This window comes from Centroberyx gerrardi, chromosome 13 (assembly GCF_048128805.1).
Source record: "Centroberyx gerrardi isolate f3 chromosome 13, fCenGer3.hap1.cur.20231027, whole genome shotgun sequence".
In the NCBI taxonomy this organism is placed as follows: Eukaryota; Metazoa; Chordata; class Actinopteri; order Beryciformes; family Berycidae; genus Centroberyx; species Centroberyx gerrardi.
In genome coordinates this window covers 10262377-10278322 of record NC_136009.1, presented here as the reverse complement: position 1 = coordinate 10278322, position 15946 = coordinate 10262377, and the positions used below count along the sequence as shown (strand labels likewise).

The following is a 15946-nucleotide window of genomic DNA, read 5'->3' as shown; positions in this document are numbered from 1 at the left end:
CAAATGCATGTCAAGCTATGTCAATAATTAATGAAATCTACTCAGAGGCTCTAGTCATTTGTAGACATTTGGCAGTGCTTTATACAGTTGTCGTCAGCCAGCTGTCATTGCCATGGTAGAAATAATGCAACCATTTCAAATGAAGGTCACGACTGCCTACATCAGTGTTACATGTATCCATCAACAGCCTTGGCGAACCCTGCTCCAATCTTGCGAAAATGTGTGGTTGAACTATATACGGAGCCACTAAAATATTAGTTTTATAGAGATTTCATGAGCTCTCTGGGCTGGGCTATATTTATGTTTAATAGCGGTCGGTCAGGAAGGGATATAGCCCCTCTCTGCCCTGCTGTACCATGTCTGTCTGCCTGTGTATCTGCCTGCTAGGATTAAGAAAACCAATTCTCTGTACAACATCATGTTCATCCAACTTCATTGCCTGACGTGCGGAGCTGACCATAAATAAACCAGCAGGCATTGTCCTCAGATACCAAGGCTGCACTCCCCAGAGCGAGCAAACAACAATAACAGCATTTATTAAGAGTAACAGACAAACCAGGCATGGAAAAAGCAAAAATGGCAGCGAACAAAAAACAGACAATCACATAGTGAAATTGAAAGCTACAAGCATGACACAAAACCCATGTTGCATGCGTGGATGTGTAAATCATATACACATTGCTGTGATAACTGAGGACCTTCGCCTGTTCTGTATGTGTCATAGGGAAGAATCACAGCTCTTCCCCACTTTTATTGTTGCAGTCGAAGTGCCACTCAACAGATGCTAAGATGTGCCTGAATGATTGCAGGGGAAACTTGTTTGTCAAAAGTCCCTAAAAATAGTCTTAAAATTGCAACTTCAAATAATCACAGGCTTTCTCGCAGTTTCTGGCCACCAGCAAAAAAACAAGCTGAGGAAGCAGAGGATATGCTGCAAGACTCCCATTGGTTCTTACTTTATGTTCGCGTTTCCCTTTCTGTCTAATGGGGAGCTGTAAGTAAGAAGCACAGCCCAGTGCTGCCAGACCCTCACCAGCACAATGTGACTTGACGAACACATGGCGGGCGCCCGAGCCCACCGAGTCACCATGACATCCAGAAAGGGCATGCATGGAAAACATAATCAAAGTCCTTTTTGCTGCATTCATTAGTGAATTACTGCTGCCGCAAGAATAGCTTGTTAAAATCCAATTTTGTTCTCCTCTCAGCAAAATGCACGGGGAATTATCAGGCAACCAGTTGAATGACAGACCTAATTTCCTGCTACCCCGAGCCTGTCTGAAGGCCGGAATTAGGCAGCGACAAGACCAATCTCAATACAAATGACATTGCTTGATTAGCAAAAATTGGTGATTAAAAAGTGCTCTTACTGTGGCCTTAAAATGCTAAAACAGTGGGCGTCCAGTGAAAATTGAGTCATGGGGGCTGCATGCTGCTTGTGAACACTAGAGACACAGAGTTCATTTTCTGAGGACAAAACACTTGTTTGCTGTTGAAGAAAGCGTGTTTTCAGGCTTGACGTCAGTAGTATTCATAAATATAACTTTTCATTAAAAAATGTGACCTTGCTAGACCCTCACTGACTGTGACTGAATGTTCAGCTCAAAGCTGCATGTTTAGAGACTGTTAGAGACGAAATGAAGTTGGTTGGATAGCGGCTCGTCCAAAACGCAGCGGTGGTGAAGCAACCAGCTATCCCTTCCACCTTCATTATCCCTTATTGCCTGCATCGAGACACAGGCAGGCTCTAGGAGCACGGTGTGTACTGCGGGCTGACAGACTCGACAGGAGCCTGTGAGGCTGGTTGAGTGTTCGCCCTGACTGCTCCTACAGTCCCGCAGGTAAAAAGGCTGGAGTGGTGCGTCGAGCCCAGACGGTTTTTCTGCCCCCCTGCCTGCATCCACCGTTTCAGATTAGTTGTAATTAACGTCCCTCGCCCTCACGTGCCGCACGTTTGTCAGGATACCTCGCATGGACTGAGGCGATCTCCTCCTCTGTACGTGTACAACTGGCACACACACACACACACACACACACACACACACACACACACACACACACACACACTTATACCTATACTGTCTTTTCCCTTCTGTTCAACCAACCAACCTAGACAGGAGCCGGACTGGATGAGAGAGAGAGAGAGAGAGAGAAAGAGAGAGAGAAAGAGAGGGAGGAAGGGAAGGAGAGAGAGAGAGATAGAGGGAGAGAGAGAGGGATGGAGGGAGGATTAACTTCTCATCCAGTCTTTGCTGTTGCATAGATTGTAAGTAGCTTATTGCACAAAGCGCCCTGCATGTAACCGGTGCGTTTGCATGATTTGTTTTGGGGGGGTTTTTGTATGTCGTACATCACTGACCTCATGTAGGCAACTAAGGGCTTTGGGCCTAAAATAGTCGGACTGGAGAATCCTGCAGGCTGTGCGTTTCTAAGAATGCATTCAAAGCCATGAAAGAGCAACAGGTTTACTTCATATAAACATTCCTATTTACTCCTTGATGTGCAACAACTACGGTGCAGTAAAAATCTCATCTATGTTGTTTCTTTTCACATTAATCACCACACAGCCATGTTCAGCCAGAGTGCTAAATCCTATACATTTTACAGGATATATATATGAAAAAGTAATGACCCTGTATGTCAAATGATTTAAATTTGAAATCACAGCAGCTCTCGGGAACATCCAGTTCATATTTCTTATTATAGGAAAAATCCCCCCTCAGATATTCTTCCACTAACAATCATCAATCTGTGTTCAGTGCATTCCAGCAGTTATTTTGTGATGAGGCGTTGCAATTTCCCTCTGCCTGCTTTGTCTTCTTATAGTTCAGTTAGTGAAATTCCAATATGATCCCAGAATGACTTTTGACAAACCCCAGTGAATGGGTGTGAACTTGTTGTTTGAACTTGTTCTGCCGTGTCTGATCGCGGCCGCGCCCCTTACTCACAACACAACATGTCCTGTGGCTGCATTGCTGACTTTGCTCTTTAATTCTGAGGGACTGACACCAAAACCTGACATTTACTGTTGATGCTATTAAACAGCTGCGCTGGAAATATCTCAATGTGCCGTCACATCAGCGAGTTATCCGTAGGAATAAGAAAAATACACAACCAAACAACAAAATGGACCCAGAAATGCAAGATACATTGCCATTTTTTTAACACACACTGTTAAAGTGTTTTCATATATAGGCAGACGCTCAGCGAAAAACTCACCACAGGTCAATCTCCTGTCAAAAAGCAACATAAACATTCTGCAACTGGTGTCAATGAGTCTCTCAGATCATGCAACCAATACTGTATAATTACTTTGTACTTCTACAGCTCATAAACTGATTGACAAAAAAAAATTCATGAGGGAACATAGGGCTGAGGGAACATAGGGCTGAGGGAACATAGGGATGACCCCGTTTTCTCTGCCACACACAGTAATACAGCACTCCTCCCACATATGACCATGTGGAGGGAAAAGGCAAGGCAAGGCCCATAGCTGTGAGAATTAACAGACACGTGTATTAACCTATTCTCCTTGAAGCCACTGTATTAGATATTCACAAAGTAAACTCATCCGTCCTGTTCTGATGCAATTCCCCATGTTCTCAGCAGAGCATGAAAACAGCACACAGGAGGCACAGCGTTTAGGAATAATATGTGTCATCTAATCCGAAGAGGCAAGGTATGAGAGTACGTGGAAAAAGCAGTCCTTATTTTCACAGATAGCTCCATTTTCAAAGAAATCTTAACCACTGCCACTAACAGCCGTGTGTACCGGCGAGAAATGTTCTCTGCAGCATATGGCCCGTGGTAATCACTTCATGTGGAGGTGGAGAATAGCACTACAGCAGTAATTAGACTAACCCAGTGATGCACATGGCAGGCTCCTCTTGTCTTGTTTACATTGACAATTCAATTTCAATTCAACTCAACTCGACTCGACTCGACTCGACTCGACTCGACTCGATTCAACTCAACTCAACTCAACTCAACTCAACTCAACTCAATTCAATTCAATTCACTTTCATCAAGTCAAGTCAAGCCAATTCAATTCAATTCAATTCAATTCAATTTCATTCATGTCAGTTCAATTCAATTCAATTCACTTTCATTCAAGTCAAGTCAAGTCAAGTCAAGTCAAGCCAATTCAATTCAATTCAATTCAATTCAATTCAATTCAGTTCAATTCAATTCAATTCAATTCATTCCACCTTACATGAGTTCGCAGTGAAAACCTCTCTTGTGGTGAAGCAAGAGATAAACCAATAGCAACACAGACAATACAAAAGGAAACAAGACAACATAGAACAACAATGGAATGGTAGATCAATCAGTATCATGTCTATTGAAGTCATCAGAAATGGGAATTATTGTAATATTAAGTAATAGTAGTAGTAGTGATATAAGAACAACTTGTTTATTCTAGATTTAGTTTAGTTTTGTGTTTCTGCTTTGACTCTTTGTTGTAGCCTGACACCTTACTATTTCTCAACCACATCCTTATAGCACTAAAGCTCACTGCTGAGCAAACTAATTCATGCCTCGCTTTTGACAGGTTTGACACATGACAGACTTAGAGATGAGAGTCCATCTTAACTCTAATAGTAAGAGACACTTGGTGATGTAACGCTTGTCCGTAAAGTGTACACGGTTTGTGGGAAGCAAGATGTTGGGAGTGCACTGAGTGTGTGTGTGTGTATGTGTGTGTGGGGAGGGACCACAATGTTCTTACCTGGATACGACAAGAGGCAAAATTAACATTTTCAACATCCTCATCAGCAGCTCTCCAGGGAACTGGAAGTACTTCACCTCCTTCAGAGAGAGGGAGAAAGACACAGTGAGGGAGGGAGACATGAAGAAAGTTATACAAGACATGCAAAAAACAATATACAAGTAACACTTAAAGTGATAATCCGCAAGACTCTTGTTTTTTTGAGTTTTGTCTGCATCTTTGGTGCCAAGCGCTCATTGCTGCGGTGTTTCTGTACTGCACTTCCAGAGATCACCTGTCAATCAAACAGTGTGTCCAGTACTCTTTTTCCTTGGATTCTCTGTTTATGAAGTCTGAGTTTCTCTTTTTTTTGTCTGTTCAGCCATGGTGGATATCGCTGCTCATGCTAACTACCCAATTCTTCTTCTGTTCTAAATAAATTCAAAATAAACAGGAAATGGAAAATCCAAAATAACTGACGATAAGGGGGGGGGGGGGGGGACACGCACAGACTATTTGAATCCACTGGAGCAAAATAAGAAATACGGCAACCATCTATCCTTCACATTGCTCATCTAACTGTGTCCTTCAGCGTCAAACATTATCAATGTAATTAATGTGACTAAATAAGAACAATGAGCTGCACACTGCATTGAGGTTATATTAATGCATAATTATATATCCAATTATGCTAATTGTGAATAGTGTTCTCCATAATAGAGGATCATTCATGGCATTGTATTTTATCTGTGTTTCATGTCATCTTCTTCATCTGTATTCATGCCTGAGGTTTTAGCACCACAGCAACTGTTGAATGTTGTTTCACAGTTTCACACTAGGCTATAAAATGCAGTGTTGTGTGCTGTGGCCTTCAGATTCACTAATGAATGACACCACTTCAGGCACATCAGCAAAACCAAAACACGGATCTCTGAAGCTTGCATCCCTGCTGGTTCAGGACTCACTTCATGTTTTGGCCTTTATGTTTGATGGCAGTGGGTTTCCAGAGGTCATGTTGGGATCATTGTGTGTTTTTTTTGTCATCATCATCATTGGGCACAGCAGTGAAGCCCATTCCATATCCAATTAAAATAAAAAACTAGTCAGCTAAATAGGGAAAGTATTATAATGGAAAGGCTTATACCTCCTGCTGCCTCACAACTACAATCGGGCTATTTTTGCCTCCGCTTTTGCTATTTTTACTTTGCTAACTCTCCTATCCAGGCCACCTGGAACTTTATTGTACAAATGTTTTTTTTTCCAAACAAGTATAAAAGGTTTGGAGGCATTTGGAGGAGTACTTTCAAACAAGCAGATAAAAGACAACCAGAAAATGGAGATTTTTTTTTTTTAACTTTGCATTTGAGATGCAATTAGTCACTCACTTCACAAACTTGTGATGTGGTTGCAAGGTTGTGTAGTGGAGTGCAAACTGAGTCACTTTATCATTCTGAATGAATCATCAGTCCATTGTTCTGACTGCACAACACTGATTGGGATGTCACTGAAACTGGAACAAGCTGAACATCTCAGACTGGAATTTGTATGGATATTGTTGAAACAAGAACACTTCAACATATCCGTGAAGAGAATAATAGATGAGCTTCTGCAGAAAAAAAAACAAAAAAACAACAACTCCAGTTGAGAAGCAAAACGAAACAAAAATACAAACACGGGGCCGGGGGGGGGGGGGGGGGGGGGGAGTGCGGTATGAAAAAATGAAATTTAAGTACAACACATCTGTACAGTGAGATGATGTGGCAGTAAAAGCTTCAACCTTTTTGCCTCTGCTTCTGTTTCAGAGTGAGAGAGCTTAGTCCACTGTTTTTACACCAGGATCATGGAGGGCAGTTACATGGCTGTGTGTGTGTGTGTGTGTGTGTGTGTGTGTGTGTGTGTGTGTGTGTGTGTGGTGGCTCATGTATGTGTTGCATATGTGCAAGAGTAGATGGGCATTTGTTTGTGTCTCTGCGTATATTTTGCGTTCTGATATGCCAGTCAATGAATGCAGTATACATGCTTACTGTACTCAGAGTGTGTGTGTGTGTGTGTGTGTGTGAGAGAGAGAGAGAGAGAGAGAGAGAGAGAGAGAGTGTGGGTGTGTATTGTCGCTCTGAAGCATGGAGGGAAGGGCAAACACAGCTGCCATCGGGGCCTGGCATCTGCTAACAGAGGAACAAGCATTTGGCACACACACACACACACACACACACACACACATACACATACACACACATACACTATGCATCATAAGCACACATACCGCATTCATTGACTGGCATATAAGAATGCATAGACATAAACAAATGCATCCAGCCTATCTACACTTACATACAGCAAGGCATACACAATGCAGGCTCACATGCATGAATGTCAGCTCACACACACACACGCGCACACACACACACACACACACACACACACACACACACACACACACACACACATAACTCTTGCTGCCCCAATTATATCTTCTTATATCTCCATCCAAATGCTAATGGATTAAATCCCCACACTGCGTCTGTTTGAGTGACGTCTTTAGACAGAAGTTGTATCGTGTCCAATAAATGAGAAATCATTTAATGAGCTGCAACAGAGTCAAGCCAGTTTTTTTTCACTTGAGAAATGCAGTCTCTGGATTGTGGTTATTCAACAGAAAGAAAGAAAGAGCATAATGAAACTGACACTATGGGTTGGTAGAGCAGGAGGAATTTGACTGTGTGGGTGGTTTTGACTTAATTAAAGGAAAAATCCACCCTCAGGTACTCTTACACTGTTATATCACCATCGTCATCGTCATCATCATCATCATCCTCATCATCCTCATTGATATCATCAATGTGTGCTGTTCACTGCATTCCAGAAGTTATTTTGTGATGAATTCTTGTGATTTACTTTTTTGGTGTACCCACTTTTTCAACCGGCTTCGTCTACTTCTCCTTCAGTTAGTGATTTCCTAGATTTCCCAGAATGCCTTTCAACAACCTCCAGAGAAGGGGTGTGAGTATGTGAAGGTGGAGAGAGAAATATAGCGATAGTGAGAGCAAGAGAGCGACAGGAGAGTCGCACCCCTAGTGAGGTCTCTCCTGCAGTGGATTTCTGCCAGTATTATTATTCTTTTTTTTTCCAAAACAGAGAGTACGGGCCAGATTTGAGTCTGGAAAGCCTGAAATTTCAGGACCTGGCAAAGTAATCGTGTAGTCACTGGTATTGACCGAGAACCCGATCAAATCCCCCAAGGTATGGTCATTTATTTATGGTCATTTTGTGCTATGAGATGTGTGAAAATCTTTGTCATTGCACCTTTAACCAATGCACAAAAGTCACTTTTTCATTTGATTTTTGTGTATGTGAGGGGTAGAAATTGTCTTACAGCCTCGCGGTACCGCATCAACGCGCAGGTACAGACGCAATCGTGCATAAGACACACACACACACACACACACACACACACACACACTCTGAGTCCTTGCGACAACCAGCGCTTTCACCTTGTGCCCATGAATGTGGTGCAGGCTTGACTGTCCTCACCTCTATCTTCACCTTCACCCTGCCAGCTGCCACACAGAGTCGACTCTAATCCAGCACCGTTCTCTCCATCCTCTACGCTAAAAATTCGAAACCTTTTTGCCATAGAGACAGAAAGAAAGCGAGAGAAAGGGAGAGCTTCATATTACTGTACAACTGTATTATCCTGCTCTCCCCTCTGTTCTCCTTGTACATTTTGTGAACATTTAGCCACAGAGGCGAGCCTATGTTGTACACCACAGCAGGGCGTTCACTGGAAGCAACAACATGAGGAACAGTCACACTGATAGAGGGATGACTGAGCGGTTGTCATTAATAAACCGTAGACTTCAGACAACCAATATCCTATTTTGTTTTTTCCTATTATGAGTAATGAGTCCCAGGTTGAGAGAAGCCCAGCATGTGCAGATTGTCTGGCAGTGCTGACCATAGTCCCAGCTTCGTCTGTTTGTTGACAGAGACACACAGCAGAGCCAGAAATTCGTGTTTTGCTTTGCTTTGGCAAACTAATTTTTGGAGTAGTCTTGGTTCCATAAATCTGTGTGTTATTCCTCTTGTGTTGTTGGTCACTTATTTCAACCCTCAGCCACTGGAAATTACAAACAAGAGGCATGTGAGATGCCTAATCACCACGATGTATTAGACATAGCCATTTATGCTAATGAGGTCATTAATGAAGATAATGAATGCATTCATTAGCCAATATTTCTGTCAGCATACTTGTCTTCACATAAAATGGTTGGTATTAATATGAACTCTGTCTGTATCTTAAAGCATTAAGGAGTTATAATAGTTTCTAGTTTTCTAATTTCTGTTTTTCCTCATTAATATGCAAATTTATGCAGCAAGGTGCTCCAAAATCTAATCAGATCATCTACGCTATAGGGGGAACCTGTGGTGACAGTATGAAGTTTCTATCTATGCAAATGTCTGCTACATTGTTTTACATTGTATACTTGTTCATTACTGCAGTGTAATAGTCACAACAGGAGGAGGTCAGTTAGTCAAGAGCCTATAGCAAAGAAGTCCTTTAATTTGGAGGGTTAGGGTTAGGGTTTGGCCAAAACCATGAATCTTTAGTTCCACTTTGGATATTGTTTTGGAAAGATTTCCACTCCTTAGACTTCATGCATGCAATTTTTGATGCCAGCTAGTTAGTGAGCTGATACCACATGCACATTTTGCTGTGGAACTATCATGGAGAACTGATGTCAAATTAGGCAACAGTTATTTTTGTTTTTAGCACTTTTTAGCTTTCCATTTGAATAAAGTCCGTGCAGCTGCATATTACATGCAGTAACTTAACAAGACAGTGTAATTTCTCTTAGCATAAGCGTGCATTCCATATAAAACAGATAACCACAGAAGAGAGACTGTTATGTACTCAGCATGACAAGTTTCTATAACTTACAGTGCTTTCGGTGATCGGTTTTGAAAATTTATTATCAGAGAAATTCATCTGACAGCAGATGTATACGCAAACATCAAAGGAGATACCTGCATATAAACTCATATGTGCACACATACACAGGCACATGCATGTGTCCCCCCCCCCCCCCCCCCCCCCCCCCCTAAACACACACACACACACAGACACACACAGACATATTCCACTTTGAAATCCACACAAGGATTTTTTTTAAACAGCACCGTTGTGTTGGCAGCCTTTGGTACTGACGTAATTCTCCACTTTGAAATCCAGGTCATTTTTTCCATTTAGTTTCAAGCACCCGTACAATGACAGGAGTAAGTTTTTGCGTGGGCAGTATTCAATTCAGTCTGACTAATACTGGGATTAAAAACCCAGTTTGAGTCTATGCACTTTTAACTTGTTTTTTTCCTAATTAACTCTCTGTGGTTCTTTTCATAAATAACCCTTGCTGCTTCGAACATATTGTACAGTTGTAGAGTTACATTTTCGTTTTCATTTGCTTGCTAGTCACCATCAAGCACAAAGTACAGGGAGGAGCAATCAACCTGTGTGCCTGCCAATGGCCTGCATTATTCCTCTATGCAGTATGTAATTATAGCTCTAAAATTTCAGTTCATTTATGTGACCAGTCCAACTATTTAATTTTACTCTGTTTTGCATGAATTATATAAGTCAACATGAGTGGTGTGCTGTTGACTTGAAGCCTCTGGGAGTGATTGACAACTAATCTCCCCACCGGCAATCCCTTTCCATGGATGCACCATGGATGAGTCTAACTGACAGGCTGTAGGCAATCTGAGTGACTGACGGGATGCCGCTGAACATTTAAAAAAAAGGCAGAAAAAACAAATCCATGCTCCCCTCTTGGGATGTCTTTTGCCATCTTCAAAGAGCCAGTCACACAAGGAAAGCTGACTTTTGGAGCAAACCAGCAGCTGTATATTTGAACTTGTATGCAGTCTTTACCTTCTTCTATCTCTCCTAGAAAAAAAAGCCTAAGAGACTTCATTGCACTGTGCGTTTGACACTCTTTTGCAGTCCCAGGTGATAAACGCAATATCAGTCATTTAGGTGGAATCGGATGGCTATCAACATAGTCTATTCCTCATTCCTTCCATCTGTCCAAAACACAATCCACTATTCATTACACCATGTCCTCTTTCGCCCTCATAGTGTCAGTGTGGCCCATAAAGATGAAAGCATATTTTGGTAGAATTGCATGGAGCTCAATGATCAGAACGAGGGTGAGAGGTTCAGGGCCGGCGTGTGAGAGAGTGTTAAGAAAGAGGCTGATTTCTGAAAGCAGCTGAACACATTTTCATTTAAAAGGAATTGCTTTCTGCTGTAAGGGAACTGAAAGGGATGTGTGTGTGTGTGTGTGTGTGTGTGTGTGTGTGTGTGTGAGGTGCAGGGAGAAGAGGTATAGAGGCAGACGCAGGGAATGGAGTAATCTCTTACATTAGGGGTCAGGGCTGCTGAATCCATCTCAGGAGTTAAGGAGGAGGTAGGGGGGTCACTGCGGGACATTTGGAGGGAGATAGGGAGGGAGAACCGGGGTGGGTGGGTTGGTGAGTGGGGGGGGGGTCTTCACCAACCACGGGGCGTCCCGACCAACTGACCTGCTCGGAGAGCTGCTTGCCCCTGAGGAAGAAGCCCAGCAGGCAGCCAATGACCACGGCCAGCACGGACAGGATGAGCAGCCCGTTCTGCTTGCAGACATTCTTCACCCGCCCCCACACTTCATCCAGAGCCACCGCCATCCTTCACCTCCTCCTCCTCCTCCTCCTGCTCCTGCTCCTTCTTCTCCTGCGCCTGTTGCTGCTTGTCCCGGTCCCGGCCGCGACCTCACGCCCCCTCGGAGAGAAAACCACCGGAGCAGCCCCCCTCCCCGCTTATTCAGCCATATAGAGCCGGCTCACAGCCAAACAGCCAACGGTGCGCGGTGAGCAAGAAACAGCAGGGAGCGGAGGCAGGGAGGTAGATAGATAGGCGGATGGATGCAGAGGACAGATGGATGAAGGAGGAGGTGGGACAGATAGACGAGACAGAGAAGACACAGCTGAGACGGGAAGGGGGAAAAAAATGAATGGGGGGGAGAGAAAAATGGGTTGGGTCTGACGTCGGTTAACGGTGGGGAGGCGGAAAATGAAGTAGAAGAGGGCCAGAGGTAGACGTCCAAAGATAAAGCACTTCAGGAGTTTGTCTGTTCCTCCTCCGAGCTGCTTCCTTGGTTATTCCACACAGCACACACACGTTCAGCTCTCTCTCTCTCTCTCTCTCTCTCTATCTCTGTCAGTCACCTCCCTCTCTCTCACTCTGCCCACCCGCCCCACCCCCGCCACACACACACACACACTCCTACGGGTGGCCAATAGGGGGCTCTGCGACAGCTGGCGGTATTGTCATCAGGGTTAATACTACCGATCCTATTAGGCTGCGCTGCATGACTGAGATCTAAGGCTGGATTAGAGAGCTCTCTGAACAATTGGACAGCGGATTGTTCCAGCCCACCGAAAAAAAAAAGAAAAAAAAAGAGGAAAAAAGAAATTGCACATCGGGTAACATTGGGGTAAATTACACCGTACAGAACACAAAGAGGGATGTCATTACAATCCTGATGAGTTATTGACTTATCACGCTTTGTACACAAAATATCCATTCACATTAGGTGCATTCTGATTGCAGACGGCGAGCAAAGATTGAACATAATGAAGACACAACTGTACGCACATAGAAATAAGCACAAGATTACACACTCATGGGGATGCACATATATACACACACACACACACACACACACACACAGTGAAGTTCATACATACTGCTCAGTGCAGGAGCACAGCGGGGTTCGGTTTTGAGAGGCCACACTGATCCAGGCAGGGATGAGCAAGTTCATCACCAAAACCAGGAGTGAAGCAATCAGCCACATTCACAGTTTCTCAGTTGGAGTGTGTGTAGGCGATGAAATGGAAAAAAGAAAGGTGGGAATTAGGCTATGAACCAGCGATCACAGTGACTCAAACATCCACCAACAGGAGGGAAAGAGACAATGATAGTTTCAGTATTTTCAGTAGCAGTCTGGTAGTACTTCCTATGATGAACACTATGAATTTATATCATAAAGCTGATAAAGCAGGTAAACTTTGTTTCACCAATAAAAAGGTGGGTAAACTGGACATGCAATTAGTAGCTCTATAGCTCCATGTGACCTTACTAATGCTACTACTAATAATAATAATACTCAAATGCATGCACGCGCAAGTATTTCACAGGTGCCAGACACATGAAAAACACAATGCAGCACTTCACCTGGCACATCTGCTGCTCATCTACTACACTTTTAGATAAAGAAGGCTTTGATGCCGTCTGCAGCACTGATGGAAAGTGCTAGACCGCTAATGTAACTAGAAGGGCACTCGGAGAGCGTAGACCTCCGCCAAGGTTCGTGCTATTATTGCTTGTTCGTGAGTCGGATCCAGATCCGCTCCAAAATTTAATAGGTTCTTCCTTGGCCCATGCTGCACCCTTCCACGAAGTTTCATGAAAATCGGGCCAGTAGTTTTTCCGTAATCCTGCTAACAGACAAACAAACAGACAAACAAACAAACAAACGGCACCGAAAACATAACCTCCTTGGCCGAGGTAATAACGTGCAAAGTGTGGAAGCTTACATTAGATTGTAATCACTAATTATTATTATTATTTTTTTTTTTACAATTGATAGATTACTATGGTACTAAGAATACTCCAGAGCACAGCAGATGAAGAAAGGACTGGACCAATTAATTATTTATTTCTAATTTCACTCCTATTTATCTCCTCTATTCACTTTCCATGGCCTCTAGCCTCATCATTCAGCACTATAAAATTCGTATGCGTAGACACACACACACACACACACACACACACACACACACACACACACACACACACAGGACTCAAAAGAGACTATGCATATGAGCAAACTTCCACTTCAGTAGACGATGCTGTTTGCTGTATCAAACCCAAAGCCATCAGACTGTTTAAGCACCGAATCCTCTCCTGGCCGTTCCTCCATCTGTCTTTCTGTTTGTCAGTCTCTGCACACACACGTGCATGTGCACACACACACACACACACACACACACACACACACACGCACACATATACACGCTCAGGGAGAGGAAGGCCCGTCAGCCTTTGATATCCATCGCTGTGTGGCTTGGCCGAGTCAGAGATTGCCGTGACACACTGAGATACTTTCTAATCCTAATCTCGTGTGCTGGTAACAGGCGTGGGGGGGGCGGAGGACGGGAGCACACCTGTTCACCAGCAGACATCGCACACACTGGAGGCAAGGAGGGAGAGAAGGAGAGGAAAGGAGGGATGAATAGAGAGAAGGAGGGAGGCTGAGCGTGTCATTCTCAATTACACACTGCTACCGCTCACGGGCAAACAGCCTGGTCGCCTGCGCCTGCAGCATGCACAGAACCTAAGCTGTTAACTATGGACCACACCTGCGTCAGATGGCATTTGCACATGATTGTGAGCGCTTGTTGTAGCCAGCCTGCGGTAACAGATGGGCGGGCTCAGCGTCAGGACAATTCAGATAGTGTCATGCATGATAAGTGATCAGTTACAGACAAAAATATGTCTGAGGACCTGTCCAGGGTGTCTCCCTGCCTTCCGCCAAATGCATGCTGGGATAGGTTACGCCCCCCCACCCCCCACCAACGACCCTGAAAAAGATTAACTGGGTAGAGGAAATTAATGAATACTATTTAACCCAGGGCTGCAATACACGCAACAAATACACCCGCATGCAATTGAGCCCATGTGCAAATGTGCAGCGATACATGCATAGAGGCACACACACACACACACACACACACACACAACAAAGGAAGGAATTCGTTATGTATGCACAAACAGATGACAAGCAAACAGTTCTAGGTCCATTTGCGATGACACATCTACTTAATGAGTCTCTTGGGTTTCTAAGGCCACACAGTAAAAGAAGGTGCATCAGTTGGAATCCATTATTCACAACATGGACTGTCGTCAGATTATTGACAGTTCGGACAAAGTCCAGTCATCACCCCACCTTCTCTTCCTTCATTAACTTTATTCCTCTAACACTCAATTTGCACATCCATTGGTTTCCATTTGTATCCGAGAAATCGTCTCCCACCATGACAGAGCCATTATGTGGCCTGTCAATGAAAATGGGAAGAACTATATAATTAATCAAATTTGCTGTGAAGCCCTCCTGGAGGTAGGGAGATTAAAAGGATGTGCTGAAATTGAAGAACGGTAAGTTTCATAATTTCCCATTTAATTTGCACCTGTGAATCCCAATTAAATTGTGTGAATGAGATTGGCGAGGTCTTCCATGAAATAGAAAGTATGACTAATTAGAATGAAGGTCAGCATCACCTGGATATTGAGTGTCGACAAAACCCATTCAGAGAAGAAAACACTAATCTTTCTGGGTTCTCTCTCTCTCTCTCTCTCTCTCTCTCTCTCTCTTTCTCTCTAATCTGGATGTATATGATCAGAAGGGTCAGTTAACAGTGGGGTTTGTGTGTGTGTGTGTGTGTGTGTGTGTGTGTGTGTGTGTGTGTGTGTTTGTGTGTGGTGCATTAGGTGTGGCTATGTGTGGGCAGGTAAGGGTGGGAAAGGGTGTTTTTTATATCATGTATTTATTGCAAGTCTAGGGTGTTTCTTTTCTTTACTCTGTGGGTTTTTATGCATTACATTATTAATAATTAAAGAACGTCAAAAGTCTCTCCCTCTCTCATTCTCTGTTTCTGTCTCTGTTTCTGTGTTTTCTAAAAGTTTAAAAGCATGAACAAGGGAAGCAATTATTCAATCTCAAAGAGAAAAACACTGCAAGTGCTGTGACATGTATTGGTTTCTCACTCTCGTTTTATCTTTCTCTCTCCACGAATCCACGAATACCCAAATGACAAGAGACCCTGCAAGCAAAAGTGAGTCGGATATTAAACGTGCCAAACCCCCAAAAAACCTGCTTAATACTGATTGTCCCTTAACAAGCTGGTTGCATGTACGTGCACAGTCCAATTAAGGAACAGGACACATTTAGTGGCTGTGTGTGTGTGTGTGTGTATGTGTTTGCATGTATGAGTGTGTGTATATGTGCTATGTATATTGGTATTGGTATATTTGCAAAATTTAGCGCAGAGTCCATTTACTCTCCTCTATCTGTCTCTGCATCATTAAATGAAGAATGAATTTTGTCTCTGCCTGCATGCAGGAGGAGTTTTGTGGACTCTAAA

At 43.4% G+C, this 15946-nt stretch overlaps 1 protein-coding gene across 2 annotated transcripts in view; it reads right to left on the bottom strand.

The window, feature by feature from the left end:
• slc1a7a (solute carrier family 1 member 7a) overlaps window positions 1-11428 on the bottom strand; it is a 29247-nt gene extending 17819 nt beyond the window's left edge. For both annotated transcript variants that reach the window (XM_071917647.2, XM_071917648.2), the window contains exons 1-2: window positions 11288-11428; window positions 4730-4809 (exon numbers count right to left, since the gene is read on the bottom strand). In XM_071917647.2, coding sequence (XP_071773748.1) covers window positions 4730-4809; window positions 11288-11428 — 221 coding nt within the window. The remainder of the gene's footprint in view (window positions 1-4729; window positions 4810-11287) is intronic.
• Between the last annotated feature and the right edge of the window lie 4518 nt (window positions 11429-15946).